Source organism: Oncorhynchus masou, unplaced genomic scaffold (assembly GCF_036934945.1).
Source record: "Oncorhynchus masou masou isolate Uvic2021 unplaced genomic scaffold, UVic_Omas_1.1 unplaced_scaffold_4167, whole genome shotgun sequence".
NCBI classification, from domain to species: Eukaryota; Metazoa; Chordata; class Actinopteri; order Salmoniformes; family Salmonidae; genus Oncorhynchus; species Oncorhynchus masou.
This window is the reverse complement of record NW_027010564.1, coordinates 8,342-30,648: the sequence shown is the minus strand read 5'-3', so window position 1 is coordinate 30,648 and position 22,307 is coordinate 8,342. Positions and strand designations below refer to the sequence as shown.

At 46.3% G+C, this 22,307-nt stretch overlaps 1 protein-coding gene and 1 pseudogene across 1 annotated transcript; one reads left to right on the top strand and one right to left on the bottom strand.

The window, feature by feature from the left end:
- Positions 1 to 646: 646 nt before the first annotated feature.
- Positions 647 to 4,683, top strand: LOC135534925 (cyclin-Y-like protein 1). Its single transcript, XM_064961719.1, has 3 exons — positions 647 to 1,969; positions 3,448 to 3,610; positions 4,091 to 4,683. Exons 1-3 carry the CDS (start codon positions 1,836 to 1,838, stop codon positions 4,202 to 4,204), a joined length of 411 nt encoding a protein of 136 aa, XP_064817791.1. The 5' UTR covers positions 647 to 1,835; the 3' UTR covers positions 4,205 to 4,683.
- Positions 4,684 to 4,779: 96 nt separating this feature from the next.
- On the bottom strand, positions 4,780 to 8,818 carry LOC135534924 (frizzled-5-like; annotated as a pseudogene).
- Between the last annotated feature and the right edge of the window lie 13,489 nt (positions 8,819 to 22,307).

Here is a 22,307-nt window from a genome sequence, read left to right as displayed (position 1 = left end):
TCTTGTACTTCGTTCAGTTACGTATTGCTACTCTGTTCAGCGCTGTCCAGCTCACTACAGAGTTTGTTCATAACTGACTTGCCTGGTGAGGAGTTCAGTTAAACCATCAAAACTATATCCAATTGAAGTCAGAAGTTTACATACAACTTGGTGAAATATATTTAAACTCAGTTTTTCACAATTCTGACATTTAATCCTAGTAAATTCCCTGTCTGGTCAGTTAGGATCACCACTTTATTATATATCGTGAAATGTCAGAATAATAGTGATTTATTTCAGCTTTTATTTCTTTCATCACATTTCCAGTGGGTCAAAGTTTACATACATTCAATTAGTATTTGGTAGCATTGCCGTTTAAATTGGCACTGGGTCAAGCCTCAGTAGCTCTTCTACCCAGCTTCCCACAAGTTGGTGAATTTTGGCCCATTCCTCCTGACAGAGTTGGTAACTGGAGTCAGGTTTGTCGGCCTCGTTGCTCGCACACGCTTTTTCAGTTCTGCCCACAAATGTTCTATATGATTGAGGTCAGGGCTTTGTGATGGCCACTCCAATACTCTGATCTTTGTTGTCCTTAAGCCATTTTGCCATGACTTTTGAAGTATGCTGTGGGGTCATTGTCCATTTGGAAAGACCCATTTGCACCAAGCTTTAACTTCCTGACTGATGTCTTGAGATGTTGCTTCAATATTTCCACATCATTTTCCATCCTCATGATGCCATCTCTTTTGTGAAGTGCACCATTTCCTGAGTTTGAAGGTATGTTTTGAAATATATCCACAGGTACACCTCCAATTGACTCAAATATCAATTAGAAGTTTCTGATAGGCTAAAGCCATGACATCAATTTCTGGAATTTTCCAAGCTATTTAAAGCCACAGTCAACTTAGTGTATGTAAACTTCTGACACAGTGAATTATAAGTGGAATAACCTGTCTGTAAACAATTGTTGGAAAAGTTGCTTGTGTCCTGCACAAAGTAGATGTCCTAACAAGAAATTTGTGGACTGGTTGAATTTTTTTTTTAAAGTTTTAACGACTTCAACCTAAGTGTATGTATACTTCCGACTTCAACTGTACATGTATTGTAGCTCAGTTGGTAGAGCATGGCGCTTCTTGTAATGCCAGGGTAATGGGTTTGATTCTGGGACCAGCCATACGTAAAATGTACGCACGCATGACTAAGTCACTTTGGATGAAAGCGTCTGCTAAATTATAATATACTGTATTATTCACTAGGTGTTGTGGGGTTGTATTAACCTACATGATGCGCTATAATACATCTGCACTAATGCACCACCGGGGGGCAGCAGAGTAATAGAAACCATTGACGAAGTACATTTAAAAAAATGTTTTTTTTATTTAACTGGGCAAGTCAGTTAAGAACAATTTCTTATTTACAATGACGGCCTACCCCGGCCAAACCCTAACCCGGACGACAGCCGATTGTGATACGGCCTGGAATCGAACCAGGGTCTGTAGTGATGCCTCTAGCACTGAGATGCAGTGCCTTAAACCGCTGCGCCACTCAAGAGCCCAAGTGAACAGAGCCTAGTTTCAATTTAAACAGACAGTACACCTGCATTTGATTAATACGATTGGTCCTAATATATCAAGCATTCCTTATTTCCTGGACTCCAACCATAACAAAGTACTATTTCTCACTTGTGTGTGTGTGTGTGTGTATATATAGGATAAATAATCAATAACATGCCCTTTTCCCTACTGGTTTTCTATGTTGGGCACATGGCATTTCTGAATGGAAATAACCCGCTCAGGTTTATCAAAGACCTCTAACCTCACCAGGTGTACCTGGAGCGTCTGCTGACCTACGCTGAGATGGACATCTGTCCCTGCAACTGGAAGCGGATCGTACTGGGAGCCATCCTGCTGGCGTCCAAGGTGTGGGACGACCAGGCCGTGTGGAACGTAGACTACTGCCAGATCCTCAAAGACATCACCGTGGAGGACATGTGAGTGGACAGGACACACACAAGATACACCTTTCTCACTATTGTGCCAACTTAAACCGTACTTTAATGTTCAGCTTCAGATATGTCATTTTCACTTTGAGGGCGGAGGCTGGTTTGGCAGTGATTTGGAGGTGGGGGCTGGTTTGGTAATGATTTAGGGGCTGGTTTGGTAGTGATTTTAGGGGCTGGTTTTGGTAGTGATTTAGGGGCTGGTTTGGTAGTGATTCATCATGACCATGTTTCAGGTGTAGAACAGATGTAGACTGGAGCCTTCTTCCCCCCCCCCCCTGGTCTGATAATCATTCATTGGGCTGTAGTCTAAAGACTGGTACAGTCTCTAGCTCTCATCAGGGCTGTGTGAGATGAAGACCCTGCTTTGGGCAGCAAGGGAGTGAAGACTTGGCCCAGAGAGGGACATTGAGGGAGGCGGAGTACTGGTTGTATACAGGATCTCCAAGCCATCAGTAGGCTGCTCCTTACTAAACTACTGGCTGAAATTCTAGTAGCTTTTAGAGTTGGCTGTTGTCTCTTAAGTTAGGTTGTTGGCGTGTGTACGTGTCAAATAAGGGGTGCTTATATTTGTCCTGTTTCACACATGAGTGTATTTTTTTTTCTCCTCAGACACCCTCAGTGGGGTCACGTCCAGGATCAGCCATTATCAACGGCAACCTGGGAGAAATTGGGGTGAAGTGCCTTGCTCAAGGGCAGATCGACATTTAAAAAAAAATATCTATATCTAGTCAGCTCTGGAATTCTAGCTACGGTTACTGGCCCAATGCTCTGGGCTACTTGCCACCGTGTGTGTGAGCCCATGTCCCTCCCGCTCTTCTTTGGATTTGCAGTCTACTGTCATGTCTTTGTGAGCTGGGAGTCTGGAGTGGCTCTCATCTCTCCTACATAATGGCAGTAGCCCTCACGCACTCCATTAGTTGCCCTGGGAGACCAGCCTTCCAACACACACCCTCCAGCCACCCTGGCCCTCATGTCTCCTCTCCCACAAAGCATCCTGGATGTTGTCTCCGTGGTGACCGGCATGCAGCTCTTTTATTGTCATGGTGATAAGGATGATGAGGCGAATCTGTTCAGGAGAGACATGAAGCGAGCCGTATGGGTCTTCATTGTAGTTAGAATGAATAGGCCAGCCCTCAGTTGCTCTAGTTGGTTGAGTTGTATTTTTTTTTTAATGTAATTCCTGTTTGTCCTTTTGGGTAATTAAACATTTGAATAAGATGGGTTGAATAGCAGTCCTGTAGACCTGCACCCTTCTCCTTGCTGCTGTAAGGGAAAGACAAGGTTTTGCTATTGGTTAGACTCTCGCCCTCGTCAGTGGTTGACGTTACCCCTATCGTTGATCTATTTGGCATTTCTCCCTCACTCATTGTCAGGGTTGATCCTAGATCTGTGCCTGAGAGCAACTTTTTTTTTTTTTTTTGTATTAGAAGTCTCTAACCCTGTTTCATCCGCTCTCCTTCCGCCAGGAACGAGATGGAGCGTCACTTCCTGGAACTTCTGCAGTTCAACATCAATGTCACGGCCAGTGTTTATGCTAAGTACTACTTTGACCTGCGATCTCTGGCCGAGGACAACAACCTCCTCTTTCCCCTCGAGCCACTCAGCAACGAGAGGGCACAGAAACTGGAGGTATGGTGGTGGGTATGGTGGTGGGTAGGGTGGTGGTGGGTGTGTGGGTATGGTGGTGGGGGTGAAGGGTGGTGGGTAGGGTGGTGAGGTGGTGGGGGTGAAGGGTGGTGGGTGAAGGGTGGTGAGTGTGGTGGGGTGAAGGGTGGTATGGTGGTGGTGAAGGGTGGTGGGTGTGGTGGTGAGTGGGGTGAAGGGTGGTGGGTATGATGGTGAGTGGGGTGAAGGGTGGTGGGTATGATGGTGGTGGGTATGATGATGGTGAAGGGTGGTGATGGTGAAGGGTGGTGGTGGTGAAGGGTGGTGGGCATGGTGGTGGTGAAAGGTGTGGTGGTGGAGGGTATGGTGGTGGTGAAGGATATGATGAAGCTGACAGGTATCAGAAAAGATTGGTGCTGAGACATGAATGGTCAAAGGGGATGTGTTGTTGTTAACCAGTGCATCAGGTATGAAGCCAATGAGCCTGTATATTGTGTTGTCCAGGCCATCTCCAGACTGTGTGAAGACAAGTACAAGGACCTGAGCCGAGCAGCCATGAGGAGGTCCTTCAGCGCTGACAACCTGGTGGGCATCCGCTCCAACGCTGTGCTCTCATAGGCCAGCCACACTTCAGCGTTGTGCTCTCATTAGTCAGCGACAAATCTGTCACTCCAACATTGTGCTCTCACTGGACAGACACAATGGTGGAGTTAATTTCGCATGGCCCTGTGCCCCGAATGGGGGAAGTTTGCTCATTTTAGACTTCCATTGGTCCTTAAGTGAAAAGTCTACCCGCCTGGAGCACTGAGCCATGCAAAATTAACTCCACCAATATCTGACCTCTACAGCCCAACCAACACCCCAGGATACCTGCCACACACCCAGCCCCTCTGAGAGACTGGTCGAGGCAGCACCATAGGCCCCGCCTGTCCCGTCCCAGACCCTAAGCGCAAAATAACTTCTTCACTACATAGAAAGAAGGGGAAAATATTTTTTTTTGGTGCTTACTATGTAGGCTACTAGCTGTGAAATGTACCCGTTTTTAAACTGAAAATAATTTGGAGATGGAGGATTTTAAATAAACACTAAACATGTAACATTGTCTTTCATTGGAGTGGAGATGAGAACATGTGGGAGCGCATTGTAAACATGTTACTTTAGACAAATGACGCATACTCAAACAGATTGGTCCACAGTTTAATTCTCTAGCATTGAGAGCTAAATGAAATGAGAGTAGGGGAGAGCTGCATCTTCAGAAATATCTAGCAAAAAAACCTTTCTTGCAAAATCTCAGCCATGAATTTGCCACACTGAATGTAGTACACACAAAGCTGCAGTCCAGACTACTGAAGGACGCCAACGCAGACTTCCAGACCATGGGGTAGAACTCACACTGAACGTCAGGAAACAGGCTAATAAATTACACTGGATCATTTACACACTAGTCTGGTTAGAAAAACTCTGAAGCACAACAAAGTAGAAAGGCAGAAACCAGCAACTGGACAAGGTTTTAGTTCACCATGTTCTAGTCTAGCTGTCCACCAGTTCATCTTGTGTGAAGACAGTTTGATATGTAGGCCTATGCCTGCTGGATACCTTTTGAACAGAAATATTGACCATTTTGTAAACGTCTGACTCAATATGAGTACTGACGCGGTCATTGAAAATGTATACAGAGCTGTAGGTGACGTGTCCGAGGGTTCAGTGCAGTTTACAGGTGATCATCAAACTTATAAAGCCCTTCTTACATCAGCTGATATCTCAAAGTGCTGTACAGAAACCCAGCCTAAAACCCCAAACGGGTTTTTTTTGGGCCTAGAGAGGAACCAGGCTCTGAGGGGTGGCCAGTCCACTTCTGGCTGAAGATTATAACAGAACATGGCCAAGATGTTCATAGATGACCAGCATGGTCAAATAATAATCACAGTAGTTGTCAAGGGTGCAACAAGTCAGCACCTCAGGAGTAAATGTCAGTTGGCTTTTCATAGCCGATCATTGAGTGTATCTCTACCGAAACCTGTACATTTACCATTGGGTTGGTGTGAACAGTTCCTGTGTGTACCAGTAGGGGGTGGAACACAGAACTCAGAGGGAGGCCAGGTGTACTTTGGCCATGCCTTCTCTTCTGGCCTGTGAGACTGATCTACAAACAGGCGGTCCCTCTACACTGCTTTACAACATGGTCCATTGTCAAAACTATTCCAAAGCATTAAACTCCCTACAACTGCGATTAGTGTTTTCTAGAGGCTACTTTTGACCACAAGTTCTAACAGAAAATACTGGTTGAGAAAAAGAGGCCCTTGATTATTGATATACTAGTAGGCTACACATCCATTTTCAGATGACCTCTGAAAGCCGATTTAACCATAGGTCCAGTCCAGAATCTGGTCAACAGTTGGGCTAGAGATCTTCATCCTACTACTATAAAGACCGGCTAGGGTGTTCACAGACCAGTCGGTCAACCAAACTGGATTTTACCGGGCAGAATAGGGCAAAGATTAATTGAACTCGAGCAGCATACAAACACATCCATACCACACATTTACACATTTACTAGATTCATACTGAATAGTGATTCATCACTGGGATTGCAACGAAACACATGAAATATTTTCTTCATTCTGTTCCTAGATTTGTTTTCATCCATTAAGGACCCAGTGTCCACACTGAATAATGGGGGGCATTCTGGGTAAGCAAAATCCATAGTCTTTTATAGAGCATCATATATACAGGAATAAATAGTGAGTCATCTAATGGTCCAGATGTGCAGGTTATACGTCCATCCACAGTCTGACGAAAACACAACTCCCTTTTCCCCCTCAGAGAATGTTCTAGTGCCCTCAAACTCAACTCTGGCCCGCGAAGCCAGTGTCACTGCATTTTTTTGTTGTTCCCCTCTAATTAGGAACTGATTGAGACCTGGGACACCAGGTGGGTGCAATTAATTATCAGGTAGAACAGAAAACCAACAGTCTTCAAGCCTTGTAGGGTAAAAGTTGAATACCTCTGTGGGCCTGTTGAAGTAGTGGTACTTTGCCAAGGCAGCGATGAGTACCAGTTGTACCAAAGAGCTCATATGATACAAACGTCCCATTTCATTCAAAGAAATTCACTTTGTGATTTCTACAATATCCCTCTTTTCTGTTAAAAACACATTTGTTCTATGTTCCATGAAAAGAGTCAGTGAGGCAGGTTTGTTGATAAATGTTGTATTTACAACCTGTGGAATGACTTGGTTCATCTCCTGGTTGTCCTCTGACCCTTTTGCTTCCAGAGAACTGCTTTATCACATTCACCGTCTTGTCCAACGTCAAGGTGAGGCCCGCTCTCACATATGACAGAGCTATCACTGGACACCATTAGGGGCTCCTCTCCCCTCTAGGGTCCCATTCACACTGGACACCATTAGGGGCTCCTCTCCCCTCTAGGGTCCCATTCACACTGGACACCATTAAGGGCTCCTCTCCCCTCCAGGGTCCCATTCACACGTGTGAGGGCGGGGCAGGTTTGTGGTAGGACCCTGGTGGCAGAGCTGCCCCGGGGTGTCCCGTGAGGACCGTGCTGGCCTCAATGTACATGGAGGGGGGCACGGTGGGCTTGGAGACCCAACAGGGGCAGCAGCGAGCAGTGAACCTCCTCCAGGACTCCAGGGTCTTCCCAGACCAGATCCACACCCCTGACGTGATGCCCACCACCAGACACATGAAGTACTTCAACATGAAGACGGCGTAGTCGGGCCCCAGGCCCAGCCTCTGTCTCTCAGCCTGACAGGAGCAGGATAGAGCCCGGTCCCAGCCCGGCCTGTAGTGCTGTTCGTACACCAGGCAGGCTACTACTATAGTAGCAGGACCGGTGTAAAGCACGGTAAACAACCCAATCCTGATCATCAGCTTCTCCAGTTTGTCTGTCTTGGTCCCTCCCTGTTTGATGATGCTGCGGATGCGGAACAGAGACACAAAGCCCGCTAGGAGGAACAGGGAGCCGGTGAAGAGGTAGACCACCAGGGGAGCTAACACAAACCCCGCAGGCTCTCCAGACTCTGGTTCCCCACGTAGCAGATCCCCACCACCGGGTCTCCGTCCACAGAGCTCAGAGCGAGGACCGCAATGGACTTGACGCTGGGGATCAGCCAGGCAGCCAGGTGGAAGTACTGGGAGTAACCAGCAATCGCCTCGTTGCCCCACTTCATGCCCGCGGCCAGGAACCAGGTGAGGGAGAGCACCACCCACCAGATGGAGCTGGCCATGCTGAAGAAGTAGATGAGCAGGAAGACCAGGGTACACAGGGGTGGACCAGTGGTGTCATACAGGATGTGCTGCTGGTCTCCGCTCCCAGCGCACGCCACCCTCTCGTGACCCGCCACTAGTCGTATAATGTAGCCCAGGGAGACAAAGAGGTAGCAGGCAGCCAGGAAGATGATGGGTCTCTCAGGGTACTGGAAGCGCTCCATGTCGATGAGGAAGGTGGCCACGGTGGTCAGGGTGGAGACGAAGCACAGGATGGACCACAGGCCGATCCAGAAGGTGGTGAAGGTTCGTTCATCCTGGGAGAAGTAAGGGTGGTGGCAGGGCTGGGCACAGTTATCCACAGGGCCAGTGTGGACCCGGTTGTATAAGGGATGGGCGTCTTTCTTGATGGGCACCAGAGGGTCCCGACAGCGGCAGTCCCGGTCACACTCCTGGGGGGCGGGGGGCTTGGGGGCGGGCTGCCTGCGGCGGGTGCCCTTAGGGGTGGGTTTGGGGAAGGAAGGGGCGAGGTGGTGGTCTCGCTACTGTTCTGGTCCATACACAGAGTCTCGTCTCCCAGCTGAGGCAGCTGCTCACAGCTCATCCTCTCTGGCCACTCAAAACCATACTGGATCATGAGGGGGGAGCAGCCTCGCTTGGCCCGCTCACACACAGAGCGGCAGGGGGGCAGGGGCTTCTTGTAGTCCTGCAGACAGATAGGGGTGTACATTGAACACAGGAAGAAGAGCAGGTCTGGGGAGCAGCGGATGCGGACCAGGGGCCAGAACTGATGGACCTCCAGCCCCACCTCCTCCTGGGTGTCATGGTTGAACTGGTTGGGCATGTAGGTGAGGTTGTACCCAATGCCCTTACACATGGGAACCGTGATGGGCTCGCACACTATGTCCTTGGAGGCAGCGTGCGCGAGCAGGGGCAGCTGGGAGAGGAGCAGCGCGAGCAGCCAGCGGACGACACCACACAGAGGGGGTTTGACTGTGGTCGCCATGGGGAAGTGGGATATTTCCATAAAAAGAATATTGGTAGAAAAATTACAGGAATTGCGTTGTGGACTTCAGTATTTGCTAAGCTCAGGCTTTCCTTACATTTACGACTGCATCTCCGACATATGAAATCCCAGGAGAGCGTAATTGCTCCAGCAGCATGTCCACAGTCCTCTGTTCTATAAATCACAGACAAGTTTCATCCCAGACTGCAGGACGCTCATTCTCTTCCAACAGCATGAGCACCTTTAGAAGGAACCATGGTGATTGTAAATACAGCAGCCAAGATCCGAAAACCCCCGAAATAAAGTGCCAATGTTTTATCCAATAAAGCTTGTGAGGATTTCGGGAAGATGGACTATGAACACCAAGCCGACCGAGGCTCTAAATAGGTTGCATTCAATTGTAAATCATTCACCAAGCTTTGCAATTACTTGAGTTGACAATTCATTTACCCTTTCCTTGCATTCCGGCCACGCGTCAATAAATGTAGTAACTGTAACCACAGGCTTAAACAAGAAACAATTTTATATTCCTCCAGTTTTCTATTCCGCATGACAGGTGAAGTCGCCTGAGCCTTGAAAAAGAGGAACCCCTCTCGCCGCGTCTCTCTGAACAATAAAAACACTTGGAAGCAAAACTGTTAGAAAAATAATCGCAATGTTTCTCTCCGCTATGGTGCCTCATTTAAAGTCCACATTCAAATCCAATTAAAACAGACTCCCCTCTTCATGCAGCCGCTCTCGGGGTCTGAACCTCGGGGTAGAAAACAGGTTTCGGATAAAAGTCCACTTACGCTCCTCTCGCTCCAAAGTTTGGGAAACTCGTTACGCTTTCCTTTGTCCAACCAAATGTATCACTTGGACAACCCCAGAGTCGTCTCATTCAAAACTTCAGCACTTGTTTTCCAAACTTATCTCCAATGATTGTAAGCATGTATCGCTGTGTCTCGCTACACATCTCAAAGTGCTTGCCAAAATAACTCGCTCCGCTGCCCAAGAGGAAGAGACCCCTCCTGCTGCAGAACGCCCACCTCGTCCACAGCGCCAGCCCTCGAGCACTCAGCTCTATTGACCAAGGACTGTTTGGATAGCTTCACCACGCCTACTCGCACTCCGCGGCGCTCCTTGTACCTTTTGGACTAATCAGGACCAGAGTTTGAGCTACAGCGTTGACCAAATCAGTTAATTTATGGATGACCAAAATGTACCGGATGTGGAGGGACAGGTGGCATTTGGAGACATTAACGCACCTGCACCTCAAGCTGTATACTGTATATACTGTATATGCACCGTTGATTAAATAAAGAGAGTGAAATGAAAGGTGGGGATTCATATTGAAAAGTGTTTTCACGGGTTCCTGTACTGCATAGGCGTTTACCAGGGTTGGGTGGGTTACTTTCTAAATGTAATCCGTTAAAAAGTTACTAGTTAACTGTCCTAAATTGTAATCAGTAATGTAACTTTTGGATTACCCAAACTCAGTAACGTAATCTGATTACATTTTGTTACTTTTAGAGGCATTAGAAGAAGACCAAAATGTATGTTACCAATTGAAAGACATCTATTGCAGGATAAATCAATATTAAAGTTTACATAGCTGGCCATATATGGATGTTACATTTGACTTTATGGGTTGGTTATGTAGGTTAACACATCATTTTCTACTACATATAATAATACGATTAAATTATATATTTCCATTAAAAAACTAAGTATCAGAATTCCAGAAATATTGGAAATATGGAAGTATAGATTAGCCAAATTGTTTTACCTGAGCATGACCCAGTGGTGATTTTAGCACGCACATCTTGGTGGGGCAAACAAATAAAACAATGATGCATGCCAGCAATGCCACTATACAACACTAAACAATACATTAATTGCACTATAACGGTGACAAACGGTGCCCACAAACTGTTAGGGCCAACATAAAGCTGTCCCAACAGCAGCCCGACATCTTACCACTGCTACACCTGCTACACACTGTTAGGGCCTACATAAAGCTGTCCCAACAGCAGTCCCAACACCTTACCACTGCTACACCTGGCTATCAGGGGAGCCTTGTCTGGCAGCGATTCAGCCTCATTTACTGCCTTTTTTTAAAACATAGCTGATATGGCTGACTTGTTTAAACAAATGTGGATTCTACTGACAATTGACATGTACAAACTATGGCATAAGAGAACGATGAGCAGATAAGATGCAATCCGATGAAGACATTAATGAGCGAGCCAGGATGGACGTTGTCAATATAACTATTTGTTCAGCACTTTTGAAATGTACCGCGACAGAATTCAGAACATGGGCAGTTCTTACAGTGTTCTCGCTGTACACCAAGTCAGAACCGTAGGATAAATAACGGGGCATATATGCAGACATTGAAAGCTCTTACAATATTCAATGATTACATTTCTCTAAAACAGGCTAAAGGCTAATTAAGAGGGGAAAAGGGACCAAATTATTTGCATGAGGCACATGGGCTACTAACAGCTTACTACATAACAGAGCAAGTGACGTTATTACTTTCTTAGCTACAGTATACATATCTCCCTGGCATATTACATCATTTATGCAGCAACATTTTTGGACTCACCTTGTGCTGTGCTCACTTCCTTCCAAACCACTCATTGTTGAATTTGCAATTTCCATAATGTTTATGTCCAATGACACCGATCGTTTTTATCTATAGTTTCTCTTCATTATTTATCTTCACATGACAAGGATTGAAAAGAATTTGCCAACATATTGTAGACTTGATTCATGATGATGACTGCTAGCTAAGATTTTGAAAGTATAATGTTGACATGATCAGTCCAATCAAAGCTACTGTACATATAACGTGATTTGACGGCATTCTATCTGTGTGTGGCCAATGACCTCAAGCCTTTTGGATGGGCACTTCTAGTGTAATGCTATGACAGCAGCCAAAGGGTTAGAATTTTAGAGGTCTCCCTTACACTTCACAATGATGTAGTTTCCCCATGAGTGACAGAACACTGAGCCAATCACGGCGCAATGCTCCGCATTTTCTGCTGGCTTGCCCCACCACCACAGAAAGCACTGAACTAGGCTGAAACACCTGCATTTTGGAGCTGCCTTACTCAAGAAAACTAAAAAGAGACCATGTTTGTATGCGGCTTTATTAACTCAATTATATATATACATTGTTTGCAAACTGATATGTGACATGTATTAATGCCAAAATAAAAGCCGCACTTGTATTCCATAGGCTTGGATCCACACAGCAGCAAGACCGCATTTTTCACTGGCTGTCCACTGGTTTCAAAAACAATGATTGATAGGCAGCTTAAACGTCTTGAAATCAACCATTATTGGGTTCAAATCCACTTTTAGATTTGTGAACAGCCATCCTCAACAACCACAATCCGTATGGCGCAAATAGCTAAATGAGAGAGCAGCAGTGTGATTCACATCAATGCGCTATGTAGATATCAATAATAAGTATCTATGTAGATATGAATAGTGAGTGATATCCGTATCGACGTAGACTACAGCACTGCTGTCATCCTGACCTCCAAGCGTTTAGTCAAGTTGGATAATCTGTGGATGCCGACAGCATTTTCACCATTGGAAGACATAGCTTGGACTGTAGCCTACAAAAGTCTATTTGTGCTCTTTTCCCACGATCCATCAAACACATTTGGTGTGTCATCACAGTGGTCTCTGACTTGTGGTCAAACTCGCTCAGGTGGAACAAAACAAACTCAAACTTAAACTTTTTTCAATGCCGATTTGAATGTCATTGGGAAAAACAGAAATGTAAAAAAACAAAAAAAACAATTCACAAACATCCTTCCTGAATGTAAAAGTAATCCTCGAAGTAATCATCTAGTTTTTCAAAAGTATCTGTAATCTGATTACAATATTTTTGCTGGTAACATAATGGATCAGTTACCATTTTTTTGTGTAATTCCTTACATGTAATGGATTACATGTAATCCGTGAGTGTTTACCCTAGAGGTCATAACGGATTACAGTTACTGTTTTTTGTAATAGTTTACATTCAATGGATTATGGTATCATTGGTATAAAAAATAGGGATTATGGCATCAAATACATCAAAACACATGGTTTCCAGGCGTTATTATGAGCTGTTCTCCTCTCAGCAGCCTCCTGCGCAAGGGACCCATTCCTGCAGCCTGAATCAGCAACACACACCTGCAGAAAAAAAACATAGGTAGGGAGGTAGATTGGGAGAGAGGTTGGTAGGTAGGTTGGTAGGGAGGGAGAGAGGTTGGTAGGTAGGTTGGTAGGGAGGGAGGGAGAGAGGTTGGTAGGTAGGTAAGGGAGAGAAATTGATAGGTTGGTAGGTAGGTAGGTAGGGAGAGAAATTGATAGGTTGGTAGGTAGGTGGGGAGAGAGAGAAATAGGTAGGTAGGTAGGTAGGTAGGTAGGTAGGGTAGGTTGGGTAGGGTAGGTAGGTAGGTAGGTTGGTAGGTAGGGAGAGAAGTTGATAGGTAGGTAGGTTGGTAGGGAGGGAGGTTGGTTGGTTGGTAGGTAGGGATACAGGTTGGTAGGGAGGGAGGTAGGTAGGGAGTGAGGGAGGTTGGTAGGGAGGGAGGGAGGTTGGGAGGGAGGGAGGAGGGAGGGAGGTTGGGAGGGAGGTAGGGAGAGGTTGGTGGGTAGGTAGGAAGATAGGTAGCAAGGTAGGTAGGTAGGTCAAATCAAATCAAATTTATTTATATAGCCCTTTGTACATCAGCTGATATTTCAAAGTGCTGTACAGAAACCCAGCCTAAAACCCCAAACAGCAAGCAATACAGGTGTAGAAGCACGGTGGCTAGGAAAAACTCCCTAGAAAGGCCAAAACCTAGGAAGAAACCTAGAGAGGAACCAGGCTATGTGGGGTGGCCAGTCCTCTTCTGGCTGTGCCGGGTGGAGATTATAACAGAACATGGCGAAGATGTTCAAATGTTCATAAATGACCATCATGGTCAAATAATAATAATCACAGGCAGAACAGTTGAAACTGGAGCAGCAGCACAGCCAGGTGGACTGGGGACAGCAAGGAGTCATCATGCCAGGTAGTTCTGAGGCATGGTCCTAGGGCTCAGGTCCTCCGAGAGAGAGAAAGAAAGAGAAAGAGAGAATTAGAGAGAGCATACTTAAATTCACACAGGACACCGGATAGGACAGGCAGAGACAGCAACGGCGGTTCGTTGCTCCAGAGCCTTTCCGTTCACCTTCACACTCCTGGGCCAGACTACACTCAATCATATGACCCACATAAGAGATGAGTCTTCAGTAAAGACTTAAAGATTGAGACCAAGTTTGCATCTCTCACATGGGTAGGTAGACCATTCCATAAAAATGGAGCTCTATAGGAGAAAGCCCTGCCTCCAGCTGTTTGCTTAGAAATTCTAGGGACAATTAGGAGGCCTGCGTCTTGTGACCGTAGCGTACGTGCAGGTATGTACGGCAGGAGCCAAATCAGAGAGATAGGTAGGAGCAAGCCCATGTAATGCTTTGTAGGTTAGCAGTAAAACCTTGAAATCAGCCCTTGCCTTGACAGAAAGCCAGTGTAGGGAGGCTAGCACTGGAGTAATATGATCACATTTTTGGTTCTAGTCAGGATTCTAGCAGCCGTATTTAGCACTAACTGAAGTTCATTTAGTGCTTTATCCGGGTGGCCAGAAAGTAGAGCATTGCAGTAGTCTAACCTAGAAGTAACAAAAGCATGGATTCATTTTTCTGCATCATTTTTGGAATGGATTTTTTTAGCAATGTTATGTAGATGGAAAAAAGCTGTCCTTGAAACAGTCTTGATATGTTCTTCAGAAGAGAGATCAGGGTCCAGAGTAACGGCGAGGTCCTTCACAGTTTTATTTGAGACGACTGTACAACCATTAAGATTAATTGTCACACTCAACAGAAGATCTCTATGTTTCTTGGGACCTAGAACAAGCATCTCTGTTTTGTCCGAATTTAAAAGTAGAAAGTTTGCAGCCATCCACTTCCTTATGTCTGAAACACATGCTTCTAGCGAGGGAAATTTTGGGGCTTCACCATGTTTCATTGAAATGTACAGCTGTGTGTCATCCGCATAGCAGTGGAAGTTAACATTATGTTTTCGAATGACATCCCCAAGAGGTAAAATATATAGTGAAAACAATAGTGGTCCTAAAACAGAACCTTGAGGAACACCGAAATTTACAGATGATTTGTCAGAGGACAAACCATTCACAGAGACAAACTGATATCTTTCCGACAGATAAGATCTAAACCAGGCCAGAACTTGTCCGTGTAGACCAATTTGGGTTTCCAATCTCTCCAAAAGAATGTGGTGATCGATGGTATTAAAAGCAGCACTAAGGTCTAGGAGCATGAGGACAGATGCAGAGCCTCGGTCTGATGCCATTAAAAGGTCATTTACCAACGTCCCAAGTGCAGTCTCAGTGCTATGATGGGGTCTAAAACCAGACTGATGCATTTTGTATACATTGTTTGTCTTCAGGAAGACAATGAGTTGCTGCGCAACAGCCTTTTCTAAAATATTTGAGAGGAATGGAAGATTCGATATAGGCCGATAGTTTTTTATATTTTCTGGGTCAAGGTTTGGCTTTTTCAAGAGAGGCTTTATTACTGCCACTTTTAGTGAGTTTGGTACACATCCGGTGGATAGAGAGCCGTTTATTATGTTCAACATAGGAGGGCCAAGCACAGGAAGCAGCTCTTTCAGTAGTTTAGTTGGAATAGGGTCCAGTATGCAGCTTGAAGGTTTAGAGGCCATGATTATTTTCATCATTGTGTCAAGAGATATAGTACTAAAACACTTGAGTGTCTCTCTTGATCCTAGGTCCTAGAGAAAGAGATAGGTTGGCAGGTAGGTAGGTAGATAGGGAGGGAGGGAAGTAGGTAGGTAAGTAGAGAGGTAGATAGGGGAGGAGGGAAGTAGGTAGGTAGGTAGGTAGATAGGGAGGGAGGGAGGGAAGTAGGTAGGTAGGTAGGTAGGTAGATAGGGAGGAGGGAAGTAGGTAGGTAGGTAGGTAGATAGGGAGGGAGGGAAGTAGGTAGGTAGGTAGGTTGGCAGGTAGGTAGGTAGATAGGGAGGAAGTAGGTAGGTAGGTAGATAGGTAGGTAGATAGGGGGAGGGAGGGAAGTAGGTAGGTAGGTAGGTTGGCAGGTAGGTAGGTAGATAGGGAGGGAAGTAGGTAGGTATGTAGGTAGGTAGATAGGGAGATAGGGAAGTAGGTAGGTAGGTAGGTAGGTAGGTAGGTAGATAGGGAGGGAGGGAAGTAGGTAGGTTGGTAGGTAGGTAGGTAGGTAGAGAGAGATAGGTTGGCAGGTAGGTAGTTAGATAGGGAGGGAATGAAGGAAGTAGGTAGGTAGGCAGGCAGGCAGGTAGGGAGAGACATTGATAGGTATGTAGGTAGGTAGGTAGGTAGGTAGGTAGGGAAGGAAGGAGGGAAGGAGGGAGGGAGGTAGGCAGGGAGAGAGTTTGGTAGGTGGGTAGGTAGGTAGGTAGGTAGGTAGGCAGGGAGAGAGTTTGGTAGGTGGGTAGGTAGGGCGATAGGTTGGTAGGGAGGAAGGGAGGGAGTGAAAGAAGGAAGGAAGGAGGTAGGTAGGGATAGATATTGGTTGGGAGGGAGGGAAGGTAGGTTTGTTAGTCGGTAGATAGGTAGGTAGGGAGAGAGGTTGGTAGGTAGGGAGAGAGATAGGTAGGTAGTGAGAGAGGTTGGTAGGTAGGGAGGGAGGTTGGTAGGGAGAGAGATTGGTAGGTAGGGAGTGAGGTTGGTAGGTAGGGAGTGAGGTTGGTAGGTAGGGAGTGAGGTTGGTAGGTAGGGAGGGAGGTTGGTAGGTAGGGAGAGAGATTGGTAGGTAGGGGAGGGAGGTTGGTAGGTAGGGAGGGAGGTTGGTAGGGAGGGAGGGAGAGAGATTGGTAGGTAGGGAGAGAGGTTGGTAGGTAGGGAGGGAGGTTGGTAGGTAGGGAGAGAGAGTGGTAGGTAGGGAGAGATTGGTAGGTAGGGAGAGAGATTGGTAGGTAGGGAGAGAGGTTGGTAGGTAGGGAGAGAGATTGGTATGTAGGGAGAGAGGTTGGTATGTAGGGAGAGAGATTGGTAGGTAGGGAGAGAGATTGGTAGGTAGGGAGAGAGAGAGGTTGGTAGGTAGGGAGAGAGGTTGGTTGTTAGGGAGAGAGATTGGTAGGGAGGGTAGGTTGGTAGGTAGGGAGAGAGGTTGGTAGGTAGGAGAGAGGTTGGTAGGTAGGGAGAGAGGTTGGTATGTAGGGAGAGAGGTTGGTATGTAGGGAGAGAGATTGGTATGTAGGGAGAGAGGTTGGTATGTAGGGAGAGATATTGGTAGGTAGGAGAGAGGTTGGTATGTAGGGAGAGATATTGGTAGGTAGGGAGGAGGTTGGTAGGTAGGTAGCCTATAGGTAAGATAAACAACAGGCATGCTTTGTGTGTTGACCAAGCAGGACTGAGTCTAAACATGCATGACAATGGGTTCAACACGCAAGAACACTGCCCTGTGTTCACATGGAGGGGCTCTTCCACAAAGCATGGCTGTGTCCCAAATGGCTCCCTATTCAGTACGCTCTATTCGTGCACTATATAGGGAAGATGGGGGGCCATTTGGGAAGAAGGCCATGTTTTCACTCTTAGCCTGTTTCTCTTGACCTGTCTCTTTAAGGTCAGGGAACATTCATACAGGATAGGGTTGATATTTTCTCACACAAATAGATTTGCTCTCCTTGTCCTATCACTCAAACAGACTCCAACTATAACCATGGTTTGCTACTCTCATATAAACTGACTGTACAATGTTTACCTAATTGCTTTGAAATACAAAGTACACCACATACCATAGGTGTAGATAGATAGCATTAGCATGGGTGTGGTGTGGTTGATGTGTGGGTACTAGAGTATACCCCACCTACAACACTACATTGCTCAGGAGAATAGTTATGGTTTCTTTACTATGTGCAGTCAAACAAACACAAGTAGACTCTCTCTCTCTCTCTCTCTCTCTACCTCTCTCTCTACCTCCCTAAGAGTGTTGAGGCTTTCTGAAGTCCTAAGGCCTAAGATTTTTTACTAAGACTTAACACTGAAGGAACACATTCAAACCAACCCTGACCTGCATCATTGACAAATCTGCTAACCAATGGTTACAGAGCACAGCATATCAACAGATCTGACAGCTAGGCACACCTAGTCATCAACTGCCCACACAGGCAGTGCTGCTCTGTGATCAGACAGAGTGACCCAACAACCAAATCACTTGTCCCTTCTTCTTTCTCTGGAATCAAAACAACCACCTGAACTCACCCACAAAAAACACACGGTAATGATTGTGGGCTCCATTTCGGTTAGCTTGGGTATGTGAACGAAATGGAGTGCTGTGTCCACACTCCTCCCTGGCAACCCCCCCCCCTCCCTCCCTCCCTCCTTCCAGAGCCAGGGATGAGCCTGCGTGCCCGTACAGGTGTCTACACAAAAGCCTTTATCCTACTCCTCATTCAGCCCCCTCCATAGAAACACACACACACACACAAAAGGCTGATGACACAATGTTACAAATGTTCACGTTTGTAAATGCATTCTCATTTTCCAGTCTCCACTCTTCCTTCTTCTCTCTGGTTTATCCTTTATGTACAGAGACATGAGGTCAGGGTTACACAATACCAGACACAATTACTCATAAACACCCGTAATCCCACGTTTAGGGACCAACAACCATGTGTAAATCCCACGTTTTGTGTGATAAAATGATGTAAACCTAATCTCATCTTTATAATAGCAGTATTTCGCATAACAGTCATATTCTATTTCTACAGTGTTGTCACACAGTGAGGAGTCTCAGCCTATAAGAAGGGCCAGAGTTGTTCCTGGTTAGACATGGTAACAGGTAGAAAAAAGACCTGGGCCTATGTATAAAACATAACTAGGGCCAGGAATATACCCTGACTAAATGTCTCTATCCATGATCCTGGGCCTATGTATAAAACATAACTAGGCCAGGAATATACCCTGACTAAATGTCTCTATCCATGATCCTGGGCCTATTTATAAAACATAACTAGGGCCAGGAATATACCCTGACTAAATGTCTCTATCCATGATCCTGGGCCTATTTATAAACATAACTAGGGCCAGGAATATACCCTGACTAAATGTCTCTATCCATGATCCTGGGCCTATGTATAAAACATAACTAGGGCCAGGAATATACCCTGACTAAATGTCTCTATCCATGAGCCTGGGCCTATTTATAAAACATAACTAGGGCCAGGAATATACCCTGACTAAATGTCTCTATCCATGAGCCTGGGCCTATGTATAAAACATAACTAGGGCCAGGAATATACCCTGACTAAATGTCTCTATCCATGATCCTGGGCCTATGTATAAAACATAACTAGGGCCAGGAATATACCCTGACTAAATGTCTCTATCCATGAGCCTGGGCCTATGTATAAAACATAACTAGGGCCAGGAATATACCCTGACTAAATGTCTCTATCCATGATCCTGGGCCTCTTGTATAAAACATAACTAGGGCCAGGAATATACCCTGACTAAATGTCTCTATCCATGAGCCTGGGCTCTGCAAAACATCAACTAGGGCCAGACCCCTGACAGGTTATCAGATCCTGGGAGGGCTGTGACAGGTGAGAGAGGGGTTGGGTTGGGCTGTGACAGGTTATAGAGGGGTTGGGTTGGGTTGTGACAGGTTATAGGGGGGTTGGGTTGTGACAGGTTAGAGGGGGGTTGGGTTGTGACAGGTTATAGAGGGGGTTGGGTTGTGACAGGTTATAGAGGGGGTTGGGTTGTGACAGGTTAGAGGGGGTTGGGTTGGGTTGTGACAGGTTATAGAAGGGGTTGGGTTGTGACAGGTTATAGAGGGGTTGGGTTGTGACAGGTTATAGAGGGGGTTGGGTTGTGACAGGTTAGAGAGGGTTGGGTTGGGTTGTGACAGGTTATAGAAGGGGTTGGGTTGGGTTGTGACAGGTTAGAGAGGGGGTTGGGTTGGGTTATGACAGGTTAGACTAGGGGGTTGGGTTGGGACAGGTCAGATAGGGGGTTGGGTTGTGACAGGTTAGAGAGGGGGTTAGGTTGTGACTGGTTATCCAGAGGGGTTGGGTTGTGACAGGTTAGAGGGGTTGGGTTGGGTTGTGACAGGTTAGAGAGGGGTTGGGTTGGGTTGTGACAGGTTAGAGAGGGGTTGGGTTGTGACAGGTTATAGAGGGGGTTGGGTTGTGACAGGTTAGAGAGGGGTTGGGTTGTGACAGGTGAGAGGGGTTGGGTTGGGTTGTGACAGGTTAGAGAGGGGTTGGGTTGTGACAGGTTAGAGAGGGGGTTGGGTTGGGGTTGTGACAGGTTATAGAAGGGGTTGGGTTGTGACAGGTTATAGAGGGGGTTGGGTTGGGACAGGTTAGAGAGGGGTTGGGTTGGGACAGGTTAGAGAGGGGGTTGGGTTGGGACAGGTTAGAGAGGGTTGGGTTGGGTTGTGACAGGTTAGAGGGGTTTGGGTTGTGACAGGTTAGAGAGGGGGTTGGGTTGGGTTGTGACAGGTTAGAGAGGGGTTGGGTTGTGACAGATTATAGGTCAACTCCATCTTTCTTCAGTCAACTAAGGAAGTGGGGTTGGAATTCCAATTAATGACAGGTAAGAATTCCTCTTTGAAAATAACAGGTCTTAAATTCTTTAATTTAAATTTAAAGGTAAAAGTGGGTTGACCCCAACCGATCTACTAACTTAAGTAAAGCACATGTTTTCTGAACAGACCAACTATCTAAAATGTTGATTCATAGGCTTTCACAGGGGCATAGGTCCAGACTAGAGGTCCTAGTCTGAATATACCATGAGGCAACAGTTGTAATTCTCCAGAGCAGCAGTAGGGGGTTGGCTACTCTCTCTGATCCAGGTCAGAACAGCAGGGTCCAGTGTGCCTTTGTGGCTGCTCAACGTTAGGGGGGTGTATGTGTGTGTGTGTGTCAGAGAATGGGGGGATGGTGGGGGGGGTTTCAAAGCCACTATTTTCCTCCTTTCACAAGCACCGACCCTCACCCCTCGCGTTCCATCCAATGTTACCCTCTCCCTTTGCACCCATCATCTCTCCCATCGTCTTTTTCTCCTTAAACCATCTTTTGTTTTCTTTTTCTGATGGGTTTCTCCTCTCTTGTTGTCAGGCCCTAAATGAGTCTTGACCGGCCCCCGGGCCACTGGAGAAGCACAAAGGATCGTGTTCCGGGCTACAGTTGAGCCATTGTGGCTGCTGACAACGCACTAATTGGCAATGACAATTGACGCGGTCGACACTCAGGTTCAATTTGCCTGCTCCTCAATACAAATCACAGGCAAATGGGTCAGGCGATACACAGTTTGAACACACACACATTGTTTTGTTACAGTTTTCTCTTGCCTGGTTTGGAACTTGTGGGAAGCCTGCAGACTTGCCTCGTTTGGGACTGGTTGGAAAGCCTGCAGACTCTTGCCTCGTTTGTGACTGGTTAGAAAGGGGGCATAGTTGCCTCGTTTGTGACTGGTTGGAAAACCTGCAGACTCTTGGTTTGGGACTGGTTGGAAAGCCTGATAGGTTGCCTCGTTTGGGACTGGTTGGAACAGGTCAGACTCTTGCCTCGTTTGTGACTGGTTGGAAAGCTTGCAGACTCTTGCCTGGTTTGAGACTGGGTTGTGAAAGCCTAGAGAGGGGGTTGCCTCGTTTGGGACTGGTTAGAAAGGGGTGCAGACTCTTGACAGGTTTGAGAGGGGTTGGAAAGCCTGCAGACTCTTGAGAGGGGTTGTTTGTGACAGGTTATAGAGCCTGTTGGGTTGTGACAGGTTATAGAGGCGGTTGGGTTGGGACAGGTTATAGACTCTTGGGTTGGGACAGCCTGAGACTAACAAGGACAGGAACTAAAGGTTTCTTTCAGAGAGGGGGTTTTGGTCACAAACTGATGCAGGGTTCATAGTTTCACAGGTTGACATTTTGGGTTTCATTCCTCTGGTTAGACAGTATATGCATTTCCAATTATAGAGATGGAATGGTTCCATCCTTCAGTCAACTAAGGAATTTCATTGCATTTACAATTAATGAATATAAAATTCCTTTTGAAAATAAACAGCCTCTTAAATTCTTTTTTAAATCTTAAATAAAATGGAACTGACCCCAACCGAAATCTGTGACTCCATTTAAGTAAAGCACATGTTTTCTGAACAGACCAACTATCTAAGATGTTGATTCATAGGGTTTCAATCAACATAGGTCAGACTAGAGGTCCATTAAAATATACCCAAACCTTTCAGATCTCTCTGCCACTTCATGAAGAAAATAAAATGTCTCTCTCTGATCCAGGTCACCCTGGCACAGCAGGGTCCAGTGGCCTTTGTATGGCGGCTCAACGTCAGGCTGGCCAGTCCCACGACGGGCAGGCGGTGTGTGTCAGAGAATGGCTGGCATGGTGGACAGGCTGGCACACATTTCAAAGCCACTATTTTCCTCCTTTCACAAGCACCGACCCTGGCAC

Coding starts and splice junctions, on each gene's coding strand:
- LOC135534925 (XM_064961719.1), top strand. CDS start 1,836: ATGGACATCTGTCCCTGCAACTGGAAGCGGATCGTACTGGGAGCCATC. Junction 1,970..3,447: donor GACATCACCGTGGAGGACAT/GTGAGTGGACAG, acceptor TCCTTCCGCCAG/GAACGAGATGGAGCGTCACT. Junction 3,611..4,090: donor AGAGGGCACAGAAACTGGAG/GTATGGTGGTGG, acceptor TGTGTTGTCCAG/GCCATCTCCAGACTGTGTGA.